At 43.1% G+C, this 13768-nt stretch overlaps 1 protein-coding gene across 1 annotated transcript in view; it reads left to right on the forward strand.

Annotated features, from left to right (window-relative positions):
- Window positions 1-13768, forward strand: part of SLC15A1 (solute carrier family 15 member 1) — a 49729-nt gene that overhangs the window by 16362 nt on the left and 19599 nt on the right. Inside the window, 7 exon segments of the mRNA XM_045081384.1 lie at window positions 333-452; window positions 5104-5203; window positions 5428-5518; window positions 7371-7454; window positions 8474-8556; window positions 11229-11315; window positions 11872-11961. Of these exon segments, the coding sequence (XP_044937319.1) occupies window positions 333-452; window positions 5104-5203; window positions 5428-5518; window positions 7371-7454; window positions 8474-8556; window positions 11229-11315; window positions 11872-11961 (655 nt within the window).

Below are 13768 nucleotides of genomic sequence, written 5' to 3' on the forward strand. Positions count from 1 at the left end.
AGGTAAGTCTCTCTTACTGTTTAATCGTAGATGTTCTCATTTCAGTAGTCAGGTAGAAGAAATCATTGTGTTTTTCAAGTAGTCCAAAGATGAAACAGACCTTTTCCCCTTCCCCTGGCCCTAACCAATGTTGCTGGACTCTCACCGGCTGAGCGACAGATCGTCCAGCAGCCTGCCTTTCCGAGAGTTACCAGCCTGACTCAGGTTTGAGCAACGAGCATACGCATGACTGGGCTCTTGTGTTTGGAAGCAGGAGGACTTTCTGTGGGAGAAGAGGAAGTGGACGGGTCTTGCACCACTAACTTGGATTCTCTTAACCCATTTCAACACAGGACGATTGTGTCACTCTCCATTGTCTACACCATTGGACAGGCGGTCACCGCAGTGAGCTCAATTAATGACCTCACAGACTTCAACCATGATGGAATCCCCGACAACCTTTCTGTGCATGTGTGAGTTGACATTATTTGTTGCCCTACCCCACCCGGCCACTGGTGGCTTCCTTCGTGCTCGAGTGTTTGGTCTTTTTCCTTGAACTTCACCATAAGAGTAAGGAGGTCTTTCCTCCCTCATGAGCAGAGAGAAAGCTGTTTAGTTGACTAAGAGTTGGGTCTTCAAATGTCACTATCCTCAAAGTTGTCCAGGGTCACGGCTCGCTTGATGGCTTGCTGTCTCGGGTCCATCTCAACGTGAGACATGGTCAGCGTACGGAATACTTGGGTTAATCTTGATCTTCCCTAGAGGGACATATCTCCCATGAACCTGGATCCCTAATTGTGCCAGGTTTCCTCAAGACTCTGTACCTTTGGTTGTCTTCTTGTACCAAACTTCTGCTTATTTTTCAGCAATTTGTTTTGTAAGTATTTGGTCCAGCCCTGTTGTTCTGAGTTCTTGATAGAAAGGGCTACTGACAAATGCTCCTCTGGGAGATTAATTTCCCATCACTGTAGTCTGGCCCAGTAGACAACTTATAAGGATTTATTTTGCTTCCGGTTCTTGTGCCTCAGTTCCTTGATCCATGACTAAACCATCTTATGGGTTGAGAAAGTAGTCACTGAAATTCAAATTAGTCTCTGCAATTCCTACACTTCTGGTTTGTTGTTAGTCAATCAGATTACTGTTTAGACCGGGTCCCTCGTGACAACACCCGTGGTGCCCACAGGGCACTGTGTTGGTGGAAGGGAGTGGCTCCATGCCCACGTGGGCAGCTCAGACTTCCAACATCTAATGCCCAGTTACCCACAGAGGAGCCGCAAGTTCTGGGCAGCCCATCTTCCTCGTGCCTCCACTTTCTCTTCTATAATATCAATTAAGAACAGGGACTTTGGAGCCAGGCTAAGTGGGTTCAAATGCTGACTGTGCCTTTTACTAGCTGTGTTACCTTGAGCAAATTTCTTAACCTCTGTGCTCAGGTCTTCTTGTTTTTACTGCTGCCTACCTCATGTGGGACACTTGTCGTCATGGTGAGCGCCTACACGTGGCCTGGCAAGTAAGAAGTGTTCAAGAAAGCTTAGCTACTGGGTGTATTTCATGGAGTTAGAATTATGGCATGTCTACAACTCTCACAAGAGCACAGGGAGTATCATATCCAATTGGTTGGTTTTGGTTGTCATTTAAAATGCTTGAAGTGAAGGAAACAAAGAAGAAGAAAAACACGAAATAAAAAAGAATGCTTGGAGTGACAGCACGGAGCACAAATTCTATTAAAAGGCAAAGGAAAGAAATCCTTCAATTAATTCAAGTAGACAAGCATGGTATTTTCAAGGTTCCTTTCTATGTGCAGTATCTTTCTTGACTTTCTCTGTTCCATGAAATATTTCTTAGCATTTTAAAGCCATATTTGCAAACAGGAAGGTATGGAATAAATACTTATAAAACCTGTAATTTGTAGCACATACTATAAATCCAACAAAAAATGATAAAATGAGGGGTAGTAAATTCTTTTTTTTTAACAAGTCTTTTTTTTTTTTAAGATTTTATTTATTTGAGAGACAGAGATCACAAATAAGCAGAGAGGCAGGCAGGGAGAGAGAGAGAGAGAAAGAAACAGGCTCCCCACTGAGCAGAGAGCCTGATGTGGAGCTCAATCCCAGGACCCTGAGATCATGACCTGAGCAGAAGACAGAGGCTTTAACCCACTGAGCCACCCAGGCGTGATTTTTTTCTTTTTCAATACAGGAGGTAAGATACTTACAGATAGCTTAGAAAATGCAAATTAAAGTAACTAACACTTGGGGTGCCTGAGTGGTTCAGTTGGTTAAGTGTCTGGCTTCGACTCAGGTCATGATCCTGGGTCCTGGGATCAAGCCCCGAATTGGGCTTCCTGCTCAGCAGGGAGTCTGATTCTCACTCTCCTTCTGCTACTCTGCCTGCTTGACTCTGTCTCTCAAATAAGTAAATAAAATCTTTTTAAAAAAGTAACTAACCCTTAATCTCTTCTGTTACTATAAATAATCCCTTTTATTACTGTAAAAATTATAGTCATAAATCTTATGCTCTACTTCTTTCCTGTCTTCTGTACTCTGTAAACAAATTAAACTCATCTATATTACCTGATATTCTGCTTTGTAATTAAGTCGTGTTTCCCAATGTCTTCTTTTTTTTTCTTCCCCAATGTCTTCTAATGACTATTATGAGTCTATTATGATTGTACCAGAAACAGTGCTTAAATATTTTACTTAGCCGTTCTTTTAGTGAGAATGATAAGGCTACAGAAGAATCCCATACATAAAGACTTGCTCAGTATTCAAGCTATTGCTCTGCATTTCCTAAATAGTAGGTAATGGTACTAACATGAAGACCCATGAATTCAACTTTCATTCACCTTCAAGACTGCAATCCTGTGAATCATCTTCTCAAACAGATTGAGCCCCTTTTCTGTTTAACTACTGTGAGACTGTGATTTATCATAAAAATATATATTTGGTCTTCCCTGCTTGGGGCACAGACCTCCTAAGACCCTTGGCGGGGCGCCTGGGTGGCTCAGTGGGATAAGTCTTTTCCTTTGGCTCAGGTCATAATCTCAGGGTCTGGGATCGAGTCCCGCATCGGGCTCTCTGCTCAGCAGGGAACCTTCCTCCCCCCCTCTCTCTGCCTGCCTCTCTGCCTACTTGTGATCTCTCTCTCTTTGTGTCAAATAAATAAATAAAATCTTTAAAAATAAACAAATAAATAAATCCCTTGGGATTCACTAAGTGAGGAGAGGGACAAAGTGTCTCTTGTTATGTTAATGAGGTAACTTTTGGTCCCCACCTAAGGATGGGGGCTGGCTGCCCAAAGAACCAATCACATGAGGGGTGCCTGGGTGGCTCAGTCAGTTAAGAGGCTGGCTCTTTTTTTTTTTTTTTTTAAGATTTTATTTATTTATTTGACAGAGAGATAGAGAGAGAGCATAAGCAGGCAGGGTGGCAGGCAGAGGGAGAGGGAGAAGCAGGCTCCCTGCTGAGCAGAGATCTCGATGCAGGGCTCGATCCCAGGACCCCGAGATCATGACCTGAGCCACGGGCAGCTGCTTAACCAGCTGAGCCACCCAGGCACCCCAAGAGGCTGGCTCTTGGTTTCCATTCAGGTCATGATCTCAGGGTCCTGGGATTGAACTTTGCGTTGGCTCTGGGCTCAGTGTGGAGTCTGCTAGTCTGAGTGAGATATTCTCTCTCTCTCTCTATCCCTCCTCGCTCTCTCTCTCAAATAAATAATGTTTTTTCTTTTTAAAGAACCAATTATGTACCTACCACCAGGTTCACCCAACTGGCGGTCGGTATTATGGAAGGCACGTATTGCATGGAGCGCTGGGTGTGGTGTATAAACAATGAATTTTGGAACACTTAAAAAAATAATAAAATAAAATAAAAGCATTACATTCTAGAAAAAATAAAGAACCAATTATATGATTAGAGGATTGGAGCTTTCATCCACGCGTACACCACTCCCCAGCCTCCATGGAGGAGAAGAGGGGCTGGACATTGAATTAATATCCAGTGGCCAGTGATTTAATCAATCATGTCTATGTAATGAAGCCTCCATAAAAACCATAGGACTAGGTAGGGAGAGATTTCAGATTGGTGAGCAAGTTCAGGTACAGGGCAGGAGCGCCCTGGAGGGGGCATGGCAGCCCTCTCCCCCTTCCCACCTACCCTGCCCTGTGCATCTCTTCCAGTTGGGTGTTCCCAAGTTCTATCCTTTCCTAATAAACCAGTGATCTAGGAAGTAAAGTATTTCCTGAGCTCTGTGAGCAGCTCCAACAAATTCCTTGAACCCTAGGAGGAGGTCGTGTGAATCACCGGTTTGTAGCCAGTAGGTGAGAAGTACAAGTGACAACCTGGACTTGTGAGTGGCATCTGAAGTTCTAGGACAGGGTCTTTGGAACCTCCAAGCCTTATCCATCAGTCAGAAGTCAGAATTCAATGGAGTTGAATTGTAAGACCACCTAGGTTTGCACCTGGTACCTGATGGGGCTTATTGGGGGGAGGGCAGTCTTTTTTTTTTTTTTTTAAGATTTTATTTATTTATTTGACAGACAGAGATCACAAGTAGGCAGAGAAGCAGGCAGAGAGAGAGAGGAGGATGCAGGCTCCCTGCCGAGCAGAAAGCTCGACATGGGGCCTGATCCCAGGACCTGGGATCATGACCTGAACCGAAGGCAGAGGCCCCAACCCACTGAGCCACCCAGGTGCCTGATGTGTGTGGGGGGGATAGTCTTATAGGACCGAGCCCTTTACCTTCGGAGGCTACCCACTATCTGAGTAGACAGTGTCAGAATAGAGTTGAATTGTAGGACTGGTGTCTGAGAAGTGCTTGCTGGTGGTGTGGGGAACTCCCTCCCTACATTGGAAATCAGGGCCAAGAACCCCAAAACCACTGTGCTTGGTCTTCTGAGGGACATTAAAGGAGAGAGAGGCTCTTGCTTTTAAGAATCTCATATTTCTGGGGCACCTGGGTGGCTCAGTCAGTTAAGCATCTGACTCTGGATCTCAGCTCAGGGTCTTGCTCTCAGGGTTGTGAGTTTGAGTCCCACACTGGGTTCCACACTGGGTATGGAGCCTACCATTAAAAGAAAAAAAAAAGAGTCTTACATTTCTGCAATAACCCCTCTCCTTCCCCTAGGGCACTGTCCATGATTGGCCTGGCCCTGATAGCTCTGGGGACGGGAGGAATAAAGCCCTGTGTTTCTGCATTTGGTGGAGATCAGTTTGAAGAGGGCCAGGTAAGATCACATGCCTTCACAGAAACTACATAAATGAGTTACAAACGTCCAGGAGTCACATTCTCCTGACACAAAGTCTGTTCTCCATTTGATTCTTTTCAAGGACATTTGAAAGTAGAATACTGACCAAAACTAAGTTAGAAGTGAAGACAGATCATCAATTACATTTTATCCATTGATACATAACCAGAGTCATATTGTAACTTTTTCCCTTCTTATTACAGGAAAAACAAAGAAACAGATTCTTTTCCATCTTTTATTTGGCCATTAATGCTGGAAGCTTGCTTTCTACTATCATCACTCCCATCCTCAGAGGTAAAAAATATATATATATCTGAAGAGGACTTCTGTTTTTCTCTTTTTAATTATGGAGAGAAAGTCAGGTGGAAAGCTTAAGTCCTTGTTCCGTGTGTTTGTTTTGTTCCTCTTCTCCTGTTACACTTCCGCTGTGGACATCACGCTGTTCACTTTGGAAATTCACAAAATGAGCTTCTTGTCTTTTCTGATCTTTATTGACCCCCTGATCCCAAGGACCAGTGAAGAACCTAAAACATCCCAAGGATAGCAATCAATTTTTCTAAATGATTGTTAATGCAAAGTCTTTGTTCACGGTCAAGGATGAGACAAGAGGTGCGGTTTGGAAACCTCACCTGGATGGGTCATAGGTGACATTTTTGCTTTTCAAGCTTTGCTCCCGGTGACGTTCAGTGAGCTAGGAAGAATTTAATGGGCAAAATTTTATTCTTTGTGTTCCTCTCATCTCAGCTATTTCTAAAAGAACTGCCCAGGAAAGAGAATGAGACAGCAGCTATCAACAGCTCGCACATTTTTGTGCTGGCTGACGCACCACCGAGAGTTTGTGAATTTCCCACATGGAAGGAGGGAGTATCAGGGACAGACTGGCCCCGGACAACCCCCTGGTAGACCCCATGCAAAACAGATTACACGATGAAGGAAAACATTTTATGGGGATTTGTGTATTTCTGCATGGAGTAGTAATTTGAAGATAACACTTAAACCCCATTCTAGCTTGTTGTGTATAAACATTTACTAGCTTGTATTCTTGCATTATGTTCCCTCCCCTCCCCTCCCCTGCCTCTCCTTTCCACTAGAATACATACTATGCATGTCTGAATCGCAGAATGTGTGGAAGGATCATTGAAAAGGTAAAGTCGTGGCTCTCATACAAATACGAAAGCAGGTGCTAAGATTTTATATGGCTTATTAATTAAGGAGGAAACTGGAATACTGCCACAGTCAGCCCAAATAAGCATTTGCCTGACGGAGACCGATACTCTTAACCCTTTTGCATTGCCACGAGCTGGGATCATTTGTACAGCTATGAACGAGAAACATTTGCGTGACTCTCAAGTTTCTACGAGTTAACTTCTTTCTCTCCGGAACTGTAAAGCAGCTAGTCAAAGACAGAGTCAAACCCCTTTTGGATCAGATTACTCCCGGAGGCTCCGTTCCATGGAAGGAATTCCCAATAATCTCTCTTGCTCCTTCCAAAGTCTGTATTTTCCTCCTACCGGCCCTAGGATCTCAGAGCTAAAATAAATCTGCAGTCAGGGGTTAGCAAACTATGGCCAAGGGCCCAGATCCGGAAATCTGGACTAGACCATCCCTTTGTCTATTGTCTATGGCTGCTTTCATCCTATAAAGTCAGGGTTGGGTAGTTGAAACAAAGACTAAATCATCCACAAAGTCTAAAATATTTACTACCTGGCTTGTCACAGAAAAGTTTATTGACCTCCACCCTGGGCCATCTAATTGCTTTCCAATTAGCATGAATTCAGGAACACACAATCTTGATTTCCCAGGGTACTTTTGGTTTTTATTTACCGAGTGCCCTATCGTAAGTTACTGTATCCTGGTCACTTCTATCTCCCCAACTAAGCAAATCCACTTAAGGGTTCCCACTGATTTTGGCTTGGCCAATACCAGCATCCATTTCGGGTCTAAGATGAGAAGCTGTGTTCAGCTCCTACTCTTTTTACTCCAAAGCTGTTTGGCTCAGTGGGCAATGAAATCAATGAGGCAGATGGATGTGTCTAGAACATTAAGTGAAAACAATATGTAGTAACCAGGTAGGGATTTTTAAAAAGGTAATCATATGAGCATTGCCAGTGCTATGATGGATTTTAATCTTGTAATTTCTCCTCAGTTCAACAGTGTGGAATTCACAGTAAACAAGCATGTTACCCACTGGCCTTTGGGGTTCCTGCGGCTCTCATGGCCGTGTCTCTGAGTAAGTAGAAATTAGTTGAATCAATACAATCCTATGATCAGGTCAGACCCTCCCGTTAATTATTGCAACCAATTTGTGGAAGGTCATGGGACAAATCGTACTAAGAATTCCTGTGCTCTGAGAATCAAAGTAGAGCTAGCGTATTGTTTCAGAGGGAACAGGGTAAGAAAAGGGTCTACAGGAACCGGGATCGCTTGAGCTGGGCACCGGAAGGTTTGACACTATTTAGGCAGACTTAAGGTAGAAGTGATGGACTCCGCTAGACTCGACGACCTGGTGGCCGAAAGCATTTGTTTTCATCCACGTGTGCTCATCTCCAGCTTGCCCGAGAGCAGGCAGCCTGGTCCAATTCCTGCTTAAACACTTCCAGCGAGTGTCTAGATTTCCATAAAGTATCGTCTCAAAAGTGTTTCCACCAGAGGGGACGCCTGGGTGGCTCAGTCGGTTGGGTTGTACTTTTCTCTGATATTTTTTAGTTTTTAAGAGCGCTGAGTGTCCCACTTTAACCCTGTTTGCCCAGCTCATAGCCATCTCCCTTTAGCCGTGCACCTGTGCCAGAGCTCAATATTTCTCCCTTTCCTGTGCCTGTTTTCTTCCATAATTCCAAACAGTGCCCCCACTCCCCTAAAAGGCTCATATACACCTTCTCCTCTCTGATGCTGCATAAGGAGATGGAGAGGATTTCAAAAGCTACTGTTCTAGGCCAAACACAGTATTCAGTTGGCATTAGGTAAATTTTCATTTAATCCGTCTGAGTCATTCTAGTATCAAAGAGTATGTTTTAGTAGTAATAAGCTTCAGTGTCTGTGTATAAGAACACAAATACAACATCACTCGGAAACTCCAGTGAATGTTAGGACCCAAAGCACTTTCTAATCAGGGAGATAGGTAGGCAAGCCCGTTCTGTGAGTAATCTCAGTATATCCAAAACAAGGTTATAACTCAAATAAAAGCACATCTTCTATGTCCCAGGGAGTTCTGTCCAATGCCTTGTTAACAGGTCTTCTTTTCCTCCCCAGTTGTGTTTGTCATTGGCAGTGGAATGTACAAGAAGTTTCAACCCCAGGGTAATGTCATGGCTAAGGTTGTCAAGTGCATTGGTGTAAGTATTTTGGTAGCTCTCTCTCTTGAAGACATTTAGTTGTTGCGATAAGCTGAAGTTTCTTATAAAACTCACCAAACAGAAAAGGACACAAATGGAACTCAAACAGGGAGGGATAGAAAGGGATTTTGAACTGTTCAGTTAGATGGGTGGTCAAAGAAGGCAAAGCAGAGCGACTCTCGGCGATCAAACCGGCAGTCCCTGGCTGATGTCGATCAGGAAGGCGTGAAGCCGAAGGTGGGAGTCGTGGCTTCATGCTGTGTGTCATGGATCTGAAGTATGTAAAGTGTCAGCCATGCTACTCTCAGGAATTAAGGCAAAGAAAATAAGTTTTTAAATGAACACACTAAATGGGGGCACCTGGGGGGCTCAGTTCTTTAAGCATCTGCCTTTGGCTCAGGTCGTAAACCCAGGGTCCTGGGATCGAGTCCTACGTTGGGCTCCCTGCTCAGTGGGGAGTCTGCTTCTCCCTCTCCCCTGCTTGTGCTCTCTCTCTCTGACAAATCAATCAATAAAATATTTAAAAAATGAACACAAAATGAACATATTCACATATAAAGATTACCACTCTAATATTTATAACAGCAAAAATTCATAACACCAAATTGCTGGAAACAGAAGAACAGTGCTAAACTCATAGTGCATCTGTCCATCTTACGTAGCCATCAGAAGCCTTGTTTTCAGACTGTTTGGTGACAGGAACAGGCAGGATATGGTTTCTTCTGTGTGCATCTATGTGGTATATGTCCATACAGGCATACTTAAAGGCAGAAAATAAATGTTGAGTGTAGGGAATCTTTCTAAAAAGGAATCAAATAACTTTCCTCCCTATATAGTCTCCATTTTTAAAAAAGATTTTATTTGTTTGACAGAAAGAGGACACAGTGAGAGAGGGAACACAAGCAGGGGGAATGGGAGAGGGGGAAGCAGGCTTCCCGCTGAGCAGAGAGCCCGATGCGGGGCTCGATCCCAGGACCCTGGGAATCATAACCTGAGCCAAAGGCCAACACTTAACGACTGAGCCACCCAGGCGCAGCTATAGTCTCCATTTTTAAAATATACAGACCATTGTGGAATCAGGGGAAATGTATCACTTATCTATTAAAAAAAACACACACACACACACACATGTGTGGACAATCTTGGGTGAAAAGACAGCCTTAAAATAATTTTAGCCCTTTATTAGCCCTTTACTTGGCTTTATTGCATTAAATTATGCATGTGTACGTTACGTTGTAAAATCAATGTATCCTATCAAGGTCGGCAAACCTCCCTCCTCTGGCCACTATTCCTCCTGTGCTTTCCCCTCACATGAGATCAATTCCCACTACAGATGTTTTTTCCTAAGCTAAAAGCAGATCTTACCAATTCTCTCTCCAAGTCCTTCCTTAACAAGGACTTGACAACTTAAACAATGAAAGAACAGCGTGAAGCTATTTAGAGTCACAAGAACCGGTGTTCTCAGATCAGCCTGTCGCTTTGAGTCCCTGCCCGGCGGTCACACGTGTGTCCCCAGCCACCTGGGGCATCGCTTTCTCTTGCTGCCTGTATGGTGGACCTGCGTCCTCAGACTGGTAGCCACCAGCCACGTGTGGCTGTCCCACATTTGAAATGTGGCAAGTGCAACCAGAAACTGAGTTTTAAGTTGCATTTCATTCAAATTAATCTAAACTTATGTAACTTCATATAAATTTATTTCTGGATAATGGGTTCTCAGTGTTAAATTTTAAAACCAATGTTCCACTCAGTGAGTGGAATTAAGTATCTTTGGAACAGCTTAGGTATATAAATTGACATTTCAAGACAGAAATTTTATGAAAAGTAAACCCAAATCTAACATTTCTGATAAAAATTGAGCATCCACATTGAGATGTTCCAAAAGTGTAAGATATACCTTGGATTTTGAAGACTTGAAATGAAAAAAATAATGTAGAAATTCTCATTAATTTCAATATTTGGTAGGATTAATAATTGTTTCCATAATTATTTTATGATTGATTTACCATTACTGTTAATTTATTACCTATTAAGATCATATTTGGGGTTTATTGGGTTAAATAACCGAACATATTTAAAATTAATTTCACCTGTTTCCCTGTTACTTTTTTACACTTATATATATTTTTATTTTAATTATTTTAAGTCTGGTACAGTTTTTTTTTTTAAGATTTTATTTATTTGAGAGAGTGAGAATGAGAGATTTTATTTACTTATTTACTTACTTACTTATTTGAGAGTGATCTTAGGACCCTGAGATCATGACCTGAGCCAAAGGCAGATGCTTAACAGACTGAGCCACCCAGGTGTCCCTAATTCTCGTGTGGTTGTGGCACTGTAGTATATCAGTTTCAGGTGTATCTGTGTATCTTTTTCATACGGCTACCGGAAAACTAAAATCACAAATGGCACAGGTGATATTTCCACTGAACGCTCCTCTCCAGAGGGCGTGGAGAGTAAAGTGGCAACAGTGTGACTTTGTTTACCTCACTCGGAGTCTCATAGTTAGGAAGAGATTAGAAATAAATGCAGGTTATGCCTTTTTGTGTCATCGTTACACTAACCTATACAATTTTATATCCGTCTTTTCTCGGGAACACAGTTTTCCCTGAATACGTTTTCCTGGTAAAGAAGTTGGTTCTGTTTTGAAATTTGATTTCTCTTCCTTCCTTCAGTTTGCCCTCAAAAACAGGTTTAGGCACCGGAGTAAGGAGTTTCCCAAGAGGGAGCACTGGCTGGACTGGGCTCGAGAGAAATACGATGTAAGTGGTCAGCCCTGCCGTGGTGGCCCCGGGTCCCCCTCCAGGAGGCCAGCAGCCTGGGCGCGATTCCTGTGACTCAGGCCACATGCACAGAATTATCAGCTGCAGCTGTAGCCTTGTAAACTCGATTAGGGTTTTAAATAAGACTACGCAAGAATGTTTTTAAATTTGGAGCAGAGCTTGATAAACAACAGGTAGAATTTCTCTGGAAACCATGTTATCTTTTCATAGTTTTTCATTTGGTGTAATCTGTCATTAATTATATGTGACTGTGATCACCCAACTAGTTTGAAAACAGAAGAGTCGGTGGAGGGTGGGGTTTTCATTTCTTGGAAGTACATTTAACTTCTAGTAAAATGCCTTCTAAGCATTTTTAAATAGCTGAGGAGTTTGGGGTTTTCTCAAAAAAAAAAATCTGGGGTAGATTTCCTTGGAACAATTAATCACCTCCCAGCTTGGCTCTGGTTGCAAGTAGGTCCAACCTAAGACAACGTGGCTGATCACCGTGGGCAACACAGGTCGTGGCTGATTTGTCTTTTCCCCACTTCATCAATAGGAGCGGCTCATCTCTCAAATTAAGATGGTCACCAAGGTGATGTTCCTGTACATTCCGCTCCCAATGTTCTGGGCCCTGTTCGACCAACAGGTAGTGTGACGTGGTGTTTCTGTACAAATGTCTGTATTTAGCCCAGGTTCTGTGCGTGCTACCACAGACGGGGCAGTAGCTAGTGTTTAGCTCCTAGAGACGTTCTCTTCTGGTTTCTTTTTTTTGTGAATTTCATTTTTTAAATTTTATACTTAATAAATAATGTATTATGTTTTTTAAAATTTTTTTAAATTTTTTAAAAATTTATTTTCAGCGTAACAGTATTCATTATTTTTGCACCACACCCAGTGCTCCATGCAATCCGTGCCCTCTCTAATACCCACCACCTGGTTCCCCCAACCTCCCAAACCCGCCGCTTCAAACCCCTCAGATTGTTTTTCAGAGTCCACAGTCTCTCATGGTTCACCTCCCCTTCCAATTTCCCCCAACTCCCTTCTCCTCTCTAACTCCCCTTGTCCTCCATGCTATTTGTTATGCTCCACAAATAAGTGAAACCATATGACAATTGACTCTCTCTGCTTGACTCATTTCACTCAGAATAATCTCTTCCAGTCCCGTCCATGTTGATACAAAACTTGGGTATTCATCCTTTCTGATGGAGGCATCATACTCCATAGTGTATATGGACCACATCTTCCTTATCCATTCATCTGTTGAAGGGCATCTTGGTTCTTTCCACAGTTTGGCAACCGAGGCCATGGCTGCTATTAACATTTGGGTACAGATGACCCTTCTTTTCACGACATCTGTATCTTTGGGGTAAATGCCCAGTAGTGCAACTGCAGGGTCATAGGGAAGCTCTATTTTTAATTTCTTGAGGAATCTCCACACTGTTCTCCAAAGAAGCTGCACCAACTTGCATTCCCACCAACAGTGTAAGAGGGTTCCCCTTTCTCCATATCCCCTCCAACACATGTTGTTTCCTGTCTTGCTAATTTTGGCCATTCTATCTGGTTTCTTTTTTATACTTTATTTATTTTTAGATCACACTGAGTTTCCTTTTTTTTTTTTTTTAGATTTTATTTATTTATTTGACAGAGAGATAGAGAGCACAAGTAGGCGGAGTGGCAGACAGAGGGAGAAGGAGAAGCAGGCTCTCTGCCGAACAGGGATCCCGATGTGGGACTCGATCCCAGGATCCTGGGATCATGACCCGAGCTGAAGGGAGCCACTTAACTGACTGAGCCACCCAGGCGCCCCTCCTTTTTTTTTTTTTAAGATTTATTTGAGAGAGATAGAGTGTGTATGTGCGTGTGCGCACGTGTGCCCGTGCAAGTTAGGGAAGGGTTAGAGGTCAAGAGAGAGCTCCAAGCAGACTCCCTGCTGGGCATGGGGCCCGACCTGGGGCTCAGTCCCTCAACCCATGAGATCGTGCCCTGAGCCAAAATCATGAGTCAGATGCTTAACCAGCTGAGCCCCCCCAAGCACCCCACACTGAATTTCTTTAAAACAAAACAAAACAAAAAATTCTAGATGGTTCTATCCACATTTCCGTTGCAAAACAATGGAGAAAATTAGGTGTGTACAGGAGACCTAGGAAAGATTTGATCAAGGTATGTATGACTCTTACCCATTAAACTAAGAATAAAGAATTAGTTTTTCTGACACAATGTGCTCAGAGGATGTACAATATTGCCTTTTATGGGATCCATAGAATATTTAAGCTGAGAGGGGCTTGGTACCTCTTGCGCTAAAATGGAACAGGTAAGCTAGCAGTGCTTTCCAGAATTGGAGATGACTGCCCAAGCCATTCTGACCAGAGCAAGGAACTGGAAACCCAGCTCACCACCTTGTCGCCCTGCTCTTGCTCTAGCAGATGTAGAAATTTCTCAGATTTGGGTTAAAC

Source organism: Mustela putorius, unplaced genomic scaffold (assembly GCF_011764305.1).
Source record: "Mustela putorius furo isolate JIRA1106 unplaced genomic scaffold, ASM1176430v1.1 tig00000551_pilon_pilon_pilon, whole genome shotgun sequence".
Lineage (NCBI taxonomy): Eukaryota > Metazoa > Chordata > Mammalia > Carnivora > Mustelidae > Mustela > Mustela putorius.